The sequence below is a fragment of the Tigriopus californicus genome, chromosome 1 (assembly GCF_007210705.1).
Source record: "Tigriopus californicus strain San Diego chromosome 1, Tcal_SD_v2.1, whole genome shotgun sequence".
NCBI classification, from domain to species: Eukaryota; Metazoa; Arthropoda; class Copepoda; order Harpacticoida; family Harpacticidae; genus Tigriopus; species Tigriopus californicus.
In genome coordinates this window covers 14,408,367-14,419,329 of record NC_081440.1, presented here as the reverse complement: position 1 = coordinate 14,419,329, position 10,963 = coordinate 14,408,367, and the positions used below count along the sequence as shown (strand labels likewise).

General features: G+C 43.7%; 1 protein-coding gene across 1 annotated transcript; it reads left to right on the top strand.

Annotated features, from left to right (window-relative positions):
• Positions 1–5,991: 5,991 nt before the first annotated feature.
• LOC131881709 (leukocyte receptor cluster member 8 homolog) lies at positions 5,992–10,387 on the top strand. Its single transcript, XM_059228656.1, has 7 exons — positions 5,992–6,237; positions 7,184–7,704; positions 7,898–8,041; positions 8,102–8,879; positions 8,960–9,158; positions 9,258–9,465; positions 9,544–10,387. The coding sequence occupies exons 1-7, from the start codon at positions 6,064–6,066 to the stop codon at positions 9,707–9,709; spliced, it is 2,190 nt and encodes a 729-aa protein (XP_059084639.1). The 5' UTR covers positions 5,992–6,063; the 3' UTR covers positions 9,710–10,387.
• The last annotated feature ends 576 nt before the right edge of the window (positions 10,388–10,963 follow it).

Sequence of the window (10,963 nt, the reverse complement as noted above, 5' to 3'; positions counted from 1 at the left end):
CCGTACGCTCGGGCATTCATTCCTTTCATGTCCCGGACATCATTTCATTCCCCAACTTTACAGCCCTCCATATGGGTTCCAAAGGGTATGTTCTTGACGTTGGTTATCCCCAGTAAAGTGCACAAATTGAAAACCATACCTAAATTTAGCTCTTTCGACGTAAACCCCCTTACTCATGCTAAAAAGGAGATCACTTTCAAAAAAGATATTTTAGATATTCTTTCGGTGTTCATCAAAAGAACAACGCTTTTGAAATTTGCTTAGAAGTTTTGATTTCATCATTTTTTAAGTCTTGGAATTGAAGAAATTCGTAGTACGTGAGCACAACTTGATGGATTCGAATTGTAATCCATAGCATTTGCACAATTTAACCTTTATAACCCAGGATTTAGGGTCAATTCTAGTGACCGTCGAGGCTTAATGTGCGTTTTGAGAGTACCTTCAAGCCCTCGAGAATCCAGGCTAGTAAGAACAATGAAGGTCCCCTTCTCTTCGTTCTCGGGCTCCCTCATTGTTTAATTTGCTGCCTTCAAATATTCGTAGGTCGTATTTAGGCGTTGATCCAATAGCAGGATTTAAGTCAGACTTGGACAAGTTTTTGACTAACATTCCTGATCAACCCTTTATTCAATGGCAAACCAGTTTTTTTTAAAGTGAAGGAGTGAAACTTGGATCGAGAAAAGATCGTACTATACTACTCGTATTTAAGTTGGATTTTTCCTCGATTTAAAATTCACTCCTTTGCTTTAAACGAACTAGGCTCAGATCCGCGAACTCTATTTCGCTGGTCCATCAATGAATACATGAATTTAAAATCCTGTAAAATTAAGTCTGCAAAAAAAGTTTTAAAAAGATTGCTTTTAGCTCAGGTCTCTTTACCCTGAGAAATAGCTGAGATAAAGCACCCAGAGTAATTATATTTCATCTTGAAACCTGCATGGTTTAGGGTATTAATTTGGTGGTCCAAGGTATGATTCGTCTATTTATTACTTTTTAATCATTTTATGATGTTTGGTCTACCAACGAATTTGAGTTGGCAGACCGAGCTAGTCCTTGAATGTAGAGTTGATTTGGAATGCTATCTAAAAACTTGTTCAAGTCTGACTTGAAAGATGCAACCGGATCCACAAGGCCTACGTATTCCCTACGAATATAAGAAGGAAGTAAATTAAACAATGAAGGAGCACGAGAAAGAAGAGAGTTAGACTTCATTGTTTTAACTAGCCTGGATTCTCGAGGGTTTGAAGGTGCTCTCAAAATGCACATTAAGCCTCGACGGTCACTAGAATTGACCCTAAATCCTGGGTTGGGACAGTAGTCATGGATGCCTATGAAAACGTACAGTATCAGAGCCCTTGGGAATACCTGGCTTGACATCATATATGTCACTAAGAGACCTTTCAACTTTTACTATTTGATTCCTAGCATGAATGAAGCTTCTTATCCAATCAAGAACCTTGCCTTGAATCCCAATGTCAAGATCCAACAAAAGGCCATTATCAGCTTTATCAAATGCCGTGGCAAAATCAAGATAGAGGTCATCAACAGACTCTTGTGTTTCTAGTTCCTCAACAACTATTGTTCATTAGGTAAAAAAGCCAAAGCTGTGTTTTTGACAATACTTGTGGTTTTTATGGAAGTTTAGTCTCTTTGATTACTGTTCAGATTGCGATCCACTGGAATCAGAGCATACTGTTATTAGAATATTTGTGTCCTGCTTAACAAATTGCTCAAGATACCTTTGTATGCCATAGCAATATAAAGCATCTTTGAAATTTATTTACAACTTTATTTGCATCTTGAGGTCCTTTTTTGTGCATAATTTTGATAACCCGTAGTCATTAATTATACTTTTAATTTTTTGCCTATAATGCCCATCACTGTAGGAACGCAAAATTCATTAGAAGCTAGTAGGACAGGTCGTTAAAGAGTTCAGGCACAATTGAGGCATGCTTTTGATATAAAAAAGTAAGACTATTCATAAATTTATTTCATGCATTCAAAATTCAATCAAGGTCCGGTACACAGACAGAAATTCTAGATATGCATGATTCAATAGAGATTAAAGTAATCAAGATGTAATTATCCTTTCTATTAAAAAACAGCATTCAGTAGCACGCCTATTCTAACTCTTGAGTGTCTTGACACCCCAGCGGTCTAATGGTCCAATGTAGAGGGCTTGCCCTCTAGTCCAATGGCTTGATAAGGGCAAGTTGACGTTTGATCAATAAAATAATGCCAACAATCCGAGACTATCTGCCATATAGGTTATGATATCCGATGAGATCTCTTCATTTCCCAAAGTGGAGGAAGGCACACTGATAAGCGTTGATCCATTCACGCTCAGGTTCGATGACAGGTTCAAAAAGGCCGGAAGAGGCAAATACTAACGCTTTTCGACAGTGGGCTTCGTTGGGCTTGATCTGGTTGTCTTAGAAAGAAGCCATCAATCGGTGGTGGCTGAATGTTGTATAATATTACCGTGAATTGAGCAGGCCGCTCTTTTTGGAAGATGACTCTAGCATCCTCAGACACACCTCGGGTGATTCCAGCGAGTAAAATATAAATGTGACTTTCAGATTGATGAATTCAAAGTCCAGCAATCTTTAATTGACGAGGCTCATTCGTTGCACAAGTATGAAGGTTGATCAACTCAGCCCTATACAATGGTTTTACTGATTGTTCCCTTGAGCTCTAGGTCTACAAAGGGTTCTGCTTTAACTAAAAAAATTAAGGACCTTTAGTGTTACCATGTAGCATCATTGCTCCTAAATTTCTCAAAATGAACCAACAAGGTGCTAATCTTCATTGATGAATGCATTTACAAATACTTCATGAAAACATGAGAAGTCCAATTGGCGAATGGTTAGGCTCTCGAGATTTAATCACAACAATAACAAGGACGCCCCTAGCGGAGGTTGAGGGCATAAAGTGCGTCGTCTAGAGACTGGCTTTAAAAAAAGGACGAGTTATCTTGGTCCTTGAAAATCATTGAAATGGGGCCTTCTGTTGAAAAATTGAAGTCACCAATATTTTCCAATTGGAATTATGGATAAGTTTTATATTACAAGAATGCATCTATTAGCTGTTCTTTGCGAGAATTATCTTTGAATTTATCTTAAAAGCTTCCTGTCAAACAAGCCCTGCCTCCACATTTGCCAAGCTGCCTCGGGCATCTGTTGCTTTACGCTGTGGAAGAAAGGACAAAGAAACAGGGTGCTCCAAGACACACCATGTAAACACACCTGACCCTGATTCCATACTAGGTATATGATGCTTTCAACAAACGGCATTAGGGCTACTATGTAAATGAAGGGCGGGCCCACATGCTGATGAAATATCAAGTTCCTCTACAACTTGAAGGACGTGTAAAGGGACAGTCTTGTCAGCTGAGGCTCTGGCTTTTGCTGCTTTTCCTTTGCCATTTGTCTGGAAGCACTGCCGTCAAAAGTTCAAGAGGACGCACGAAGTTCAGTTCTTGGAGGACGCTACTTTCCGTTTCGCGAGAGTCAAATGGTAGTAGTTATGATCGGTTTCAATTTGGCGCGATACAGAAAGTTCGCATAGTGCCCGTTAGGTTGAGCTTTCGTAGCCCACGGTCGAGGTCACCAGGCTCGCCAGAATTAGTCGAAGCGTCGCTTCCGTCCGTGGGTTTGACTCGTTTGACCTGTTTTACCGACGACACATTGATGTTCACTCAGTATTACTCCACTTATGGTTAGCCCGAGTTATTTCTAATCTCTAATATATCGACATGGGGCCATTAACAATTGCTCGAACGCCACGGAGCTGGCTATAATTCAGACAGATTGGCCAACCTGAAGTCAAGGTGAGTAGGTGTTCAATCTTCGAGCGCATGGGCAGTTCAGGTTGACCCCACCTGGGCCCATCGAGACATTATTTTCTGGTGGCCTTTATTTTAAGGCTTTAAGGATTTTGCCTTTACCTAAAAGTGTAAACTTCCCAATTTTGTCTTAAATCCATTCAATACATGATGCTCCTGAAGAAGTTTCGCCCGCTCTTTTCAGTCATCGCTTATTCATCATTGTGACTCCTTGAGCCACGAGACTTAGAAGCTGAGCTCGGTCTGCACAATCCCTCTAGGTTTCGCTAAGCATGCGCAAACCATTATTGACGGGCCAGTCCAACTCTTTTCTCTCAACTTCATTCACAGGCAGGGTGGGCATTTCATTTTTGTCCACTTTTGTCCACCCCTGTCCAAAAGTGTCCAAAAGTGTCCAAAAATAAGGGTGGACAAAAGTGGACAAAAGTGTCCAAAAGTGTCCAAATGTGTCCAAAGTGTCCAAAAATACGAACTTTAAAACTACAAATATAAAGGATATTCTGTATGAAACCTATCCTCTACTTCAAAAATTGCTCATTGATGGTTCCAAGAGCAAGATAAGTCTTTAAAACCTTGCCATATACCTCTAACATACCCCAAAAAGGTATTTGAAAGACAGGTTCTTAACTCTCTTTTTTTTACGTTAGATTAGAAAGCAAGCAGGGAACAGTCTCCCTCTAGTAGAATGCAGCTGTTGCAAAGGATTAAAAAACTGAAATAGCTAAACATTATATTCTGGTTATCTGGCTTCATTTATTCAACATTATTAACTTTTTGCAAAAATGTTTTACTTAAAATCATCAGTCATTTGGGATTTCTTCTTAAAAAATACTAATATTAAAAATTGAATTTCTTACGAATTGCTAAAATCTAATAATGACATATTTTCCTAAACTTATGGTTTTTCTTCCATAAGTAAGTTAATTGAGACATTGTTAGGCATATATTTAACTTTTAAAGATGCGCTTGATGTCAGGAAATGAGATTCCCAATGTTTCTTAAAGAACCTATATCTTAGTTTTTAGATGTATTATAAAAGTGTAATTCATGCACTCCTTATAAATATGTTATGTATATTACAAATATGAGAAGTATTATTGGATATTTGATATTCAGCTCCTAAGCTTTTTAAAATTTATTTTAAATCTTTGTTAAAATTACCCAGCCACCAAATGCCCTGATTATAGTGTGGCTTTGACTTATTAACATTCAAAATATATTAAAGATATTTGTTTTGACTTTATAAAGCTGTATTGTATCAAGATAACGAATTTCGTTAAGTGTATATCTTGGAAATTAAAACGTTAGTGAAAAGGCTAGTTGTTACTTCATATTTATGTATTTGAAGAAAGCTTAGATTTTATTGATTACTGATTCTATTTGCTGGTTCACATCTAGATTTGGTAAAGAAATAACATGATTTAGGGTTTAAAAGTGTTTGCTTGTCAATCCCTTTTGCACAATTGTACTTAATTTTGGACACATTCTGCCCACTTTTGTTCACTTTTGTCCCCACTTTTGTCCAACTTTTGGTCCACTTTTGTCCACCTTCAGTGCCACTTTTGGACACTTTTGTCCACTTGGTGTCCAAAAGTCACGCTAATTCTCAAAATTGCCCACCCTGTTCACAGGGCCGCTAGCCTTCGTGGCTTCCAGTTTGGTAGTTTACGTGCGCTAGGTGGTTGGTCACCCTTTGTGCCAGCCCAGAAACCTTCGTCTGCTGAGTGAGCAAGTGAGCAACGTCCGTGCGTGTATAGCAGTACGTACATACCGTACATACGTACGTAAGCCGTAAGCTTCCTTCGAGTTACAACAGTGGACTGGGCTGTGCATCAACACGATCAACACTCTTAGTATATTATTAGTATTATTGTATTCTCGTGCAGGCAAGCAGGCGTGTGTGAGTTCTGAGCCGTGTTCTGATTCTCGATTCTTATCCCGGGATTGGGCCTTTCTGCTCGGCCTTTTCAGTCTGGACCCTGGCTCTTCTCTTTCCGGATTTCCGCACATCAGGCTGACCTGGGTCCAATCGGCCCGCCCATTAGTCAAAGGGGGGTGGCTTGAGAAGGGTGGGAGGGGTGCGGCCCACAGGCGGCCCTAGCTAGCCAGCTCGGTTGATCGATAGGGGTGGGGGTAGGCGGTTGGGCGGGGATTTAGGTCCGTAGGGGTGGGGTAGATTGGTAGGGCGGCGTTCTCACGTCGACGACGAGGGCCAGGCCATGAGTGGCGCTTGGGGGCCGGGTGGGGGGCCGCGAGGTCCGCCTCACCCGCCCAATTGGGGCTACGGCGGCTGGGCTCCGCCTCCGCCGCCGGGACCCGGTCCTATGATGTACGGACCGCCGGGAGGCCCGTCGGGTTATTATGGCGGCTGGCCGGCTCATTCGGCTTACATGGTAAGTTCATAAGGAAGGGAATGGCCTATTGTCAGTGGCAAGCTGGCCTTCTTTGTATATTTATCACTCAGTCATTGAGGGCCCGATCATGATTCGAGTCGGGAAAAAGCCTTTTCACAAACCAAACGGATGATGGCCAAGTCCCCCATGAACTGCTTTCTAGTACAAGTTATAGCACGTTTTTGTCTGGGTTAGAGCCGATCTCCCAACGAGAAGACTCAGGCTAATAGAATATAGAAGGGTATGAAAGTATTGTATGCGACACCTTGCCCGAGATAAAGAATGACTCACGAGCTATGAATTTTGTGTCAGATCCGGGAATGATGGCGAGTCAAGCCCATGGCGTTTAGCTGGCCGGATCATGCCTAAGAAGGCACCCCTTTAACCTGACGTAGCTGGTCGGGTTCCCGTGAGAAAGAAGGCAAGTTTATTGAGACGGAAATTGTAATCGTATGTAGGGACCCTTTTTGAAATGAAGACACCCAAAAGAACTAACTGGTTGGGGCGACGTAGGTGAAGGTAGTTCAAAAACAGGACATGATAAACTTTAACACACATGTTTAGGCATTGATTGTAATACATTTTGTGCCTTCTTTTTATTTTGGTGGGTTTCCAGTTTCCATCCAAAAATGAAAGAAAAAAAAATGTTTAATGGCTATTTCTTAAAATAGGATTAAGAGTCTTACTCATAGAGCCAACTGAATGGCTCAAAAGTAGTATAACTAAGAAACCGAGGCATCAATATATGCCTTCAATTTTATGTCAACAGGTCCAAAAGCCCGACATACAAGACGGTTTGAAAATTGTATTTTCGAACATGTACAAAACTTGACTTATCCCGCCCCCAAAATGAAAGGAAGGAAAAGTACCATCATCCCATCATTTTGTGGCCACCAGCAATATTTTTAAGCTCCTGTTCAATCATTCTCCCTGTTCCGTGTTCCAGGCTCCGTACGGCGCGGGATGGGGCTCGAATCCCAATGAGCCCGGTATTCCGGGCGAAGAACCGCCCGCTCCACCCGGGGCTGAGGCTGCGCCCGGTGGTCCAGCTCCGCCCAGCACTGAGTCGGGTCCTCCCGCTTTGCCGCCCGCTCCAATGGATATGACTCCGGCCTCGTGCGTCAATGGGGTCCAATTCAATATCCATGGCCAACGCATCCCGGGCTTTAACCCAGTTCCCACGCAATTGTTGGCCCATCCTGGGCTTGGAGGTCAAGGCGGGGGCGGCAAGAAGAAGAATAAGCGGAAGAAAGCCCAGCGACCCAATGGCGGAGGGTGGGCTTCACCTGCGGGTCCCACCGTCGCTACCCAGTCACTTCAGTCAGAAGCGTCTATGCCTACCACCGGGACTGTGGCCTCGGCCGCCTCGCTCAGTGCACCGGTGCAGTCGCCTGGTGTAGCGGCAGCGGGCCTAAGTTTGGCTGCGGCTTCGGGCAACAATGCCAAGGAGTGGCCGCCTTCTCTGCAGTAAGTGTAACATCATTCAATGTGAAGGAGTTCAGAATACAGTCTTGCCCTTCCTGTCTGTCTAGGTTTCAAGAAAACAACCGAAGGCTTAATAGTATCCCTAATGTTGATGTATTTTGTAATGGTTGTTAATGAGTGCATCATACACTCACCCTGACGCTTTCAAGACTGAGTCCTTGGTTTTCCTTTTTAGGGAATACGTAAACCGATGTTTCACCAAATGTGCCACTGACGTCGACAAGGACCAAGTTCAAATCATTCTGAAGGGTAAGATCACGAAGGCAGCCAGCGATGGAACATTGTGGAACAAAGATTGGGCCAACGAGCCCTTGCCCAGGTAACATTTACTTCTTTCCATGTTAAAAGATCTTGCATTAACATTGACCTCAATTTTCAGCACATTAAGTACGGATTTCCTGCAGAAGAAAGAACCGGCCACTCTCCAGCCAGCCTTGGGAGCCAACCAATCTATGGCCAGCCGATTGGGCAATTCCCGCGGTTTCGGACGGAATCGCTTCAGCGGAGCCGGCCCCTCGGCTCGATCCCCACCTCGTCGCCGGCGACGCGACTCCAGTAGCTCGAACTCTTCTCGTGGTAGCTCTTCTCGTCGACCGGGTCGTCGTGGTGCCGCGAGTCCGGACTACGGCAAGAACCCCAACTGCATCCCGTTAGGTAAAGCCGGAAAAGGGAAGAACGTTGGCAAATCGGCCAAGAAGCTTAAGAAGGAGGCCCAGAGTCAGCAAGAGCGTTTGCTGACTCAGTCGACCAATGGTAGCACGCCCTATTTTTACACCAATAAGGGTCGCGGGCGCGGCCAGATGACATTAGACGCAGATCTGGCCACTCGCGAACGAAAACAGAAACGAGCCGCCCGATTTTTGGAGAGCGCCAAACGAACCTCCAAGAAGAGTTCATCGATTCAATTGTCCAAGTTGAACAATCAGTTGTTAGACTTCGAAGAGAGCAATCTCCATTGGGAGGATATGCATATCGTGGGCACCTGTCAGGACTTGGAGAAGCGATACCTTCGATTGACTTCGGCCCCCGAACCCCACATGGTCAGACCCGTGTCCGTGCTGAAGAAAAGTCTGATCATGGTGACCAATCATTGGAAACTGAAGCAGGACTACCATTACGCTTGTAATCAAATGAAATCGATCCGGCAGGATTTGACGGTACGCGTTCAAGATCTCCTCATATACTGGGAAGATTATTGTTCCCTGAGAGTAACTTAATTTTGGTGTTTTGTTGATAGGTTCAAGGAATCCGAGACACTTTCACTGTGAAGGCCTACGAAACGCATGCACGGATTGCATTGGAGAAAGGTGATTATACAGAGTACAACCAATGCCAGAGTCAGCTGAAGGTGCTTTACAATGACATTGGCGGAGACAACCGCCTTGAGTTCACTTCCTACCGGATCCTCTACTACATGTACACCAACGACAATGCAGGTAAGGAAGGTCATACATAACAGTCCAAGGCCCAAGACTCAAGAGTGTTAACGGATAGAGTGAATTGCTGAGAATGAATGCCTGGTTCGTTCTTTGCAGACCTGACTTCGTCCTTGGCTGAGCTGACAAAAGAGCAGAAGACAGATCCGTGCATTGCCTTTGCTTTGAAATTAAGGAGCGCCTGGTCGTTCCGAAACTACAATAAGTTCTTCAAGTTGTATTTGGAGGCTCCTAAAATGTCCGGTTTCCTCATCGATTGGTTCGTGGGTCGGGAGCGGAAGAAGGCCCTTACGTCAATCATTAAAGCGTAAGTAGCCAAAGATCCAAAAATTAAGCCCGTTTCCTGCTCATGCCTGGAATTTTATTCCCACGTGATTATTTGCAGGTATCGCATCTCAGTCCCAGTGTCCTACGTTGTCAGTCAGTTGGCCTTTGCCAATCTCGAAGAATGGGTCAAGTTTTCGGAGCCCTTCAATCTCAAGTTTTCCGATCCATCCAAATCCATTTTGGATTGCAAGGCTAGCATGGCTTGTCTGGCCGAGCTGCAGTGATAAAACATCTTCTTTTTTTTTGTAACGCGCAGCGCAAGTCTTAAAATCAAGGGGGATGCCACGACACACCCGCAAGTCGTGCCAAATTGGACGCGCAAAGATGAACGTTCCAATGACTCTTTCCAGGTCCACAAATAGGGCTGTGAATATTGCTTCTTTTCATTTTCATTTTTGAGCAATATCCTTGATCGCATCAAAAATTCAACTGTAATTGATTTAACGCGCATAAATAAGATTTCTTCAATTGTGGGCCTGATTCAAACGTGGGGTTAAGCCAACATTGGTGTCGCATCTGGAAGTAGAGCTATGAGCGGTTGAGAGCTTCAAAGATTTCTCAAGAGGTCTGCCGAGCATCCGTCCACCATTAGGAATTGACGAGAAAGAATAAACCACGGCTAAGAATCATTGTTAACCAGTGTCCCTCGGCACCAAGGTCTGCCTCAATATCTCAAGGCCTACCAGAGACTGTTATTATTGTATGTATCAAAAGCCAATCAAAACCAAGGGGCTTTGTTATCCTCTCAAAGGCTCTTGAACAATCTTAGCCTCTTCATAATCCAAGTCTATTCCCAGCACCTCTGCCCTTCCACTTGTCCTCTTCCAGTTCGAAAACCAACACCGAAAAAGATATTTCCTCCACATTTATTTATTAATAAAACAGGCCAGATATAAACGATATGTCTCTGTCTCTCATTGACACTCGAGGATGCTAAATATCACGACATAATTGTCGTTCGTTACGAATTGTCCAGATGAGTTGGCGTGACAGCTCATTTTTAAGAAGAAGAATCTCTTCCCCTGAGACTTGACGACCGATCGTGCAAGCGAACAAGCAACCCTTGCTTGCCATATATTGTTATTACTAGAAGGGATAGTATGCATAGTAGTGCTATAGCTCTCTCCAAAAGCCACCAATTACAGACTCAAACGCTCTCTTCCATTTTCAAGCGTGTCGATACATGTACATAGTACGTACATGCGGTGTACTCGGCTAACCTCGAGTTGGTTCGAGCTGTCTGAGAGAGTGGCCCAGATTTTAATTTGCCAATTAGACCATGAGAAATGTTGGGTCATTGGCGAGAGTTCATGTTCGAGGAGAGGGGACAGGAAATTTCCACGCCTTCCGCTTGAATTTGGGCGCCGGATTGTCGAGAACTCTTTCTCGAGTCGAATCTGCTCTTGCGTTTGAACGGAAAGAGGATAACGACAAGGAAGGTTCCACATTTCACACGTGCAATTACGGACCTGGGATCA

Coding starts and splice junctions, on each gene's coding strand:
- LOC131881709 (XM_059228656.1), top strand. CDS start 6,064: ATGAGTGGCGCTTGGGGGCCGGGTGGGGGGCCGCGAGGTCCGCCTCAC. Junction 6,238..7,183: donor CGGCTCATTCGGCTTACATG/GTAAGTTCATAA, acceptor TCCGTGTTCCAG/GCTCCGTACGGCGCGGGATG. Junction 9,466..9,543: donor CTTACGTCAATCATTAAAGC/GTAAGTAGCCAA, acceptor GATTATTTGCAG/GTATCGCATCTCAGTCCCAG.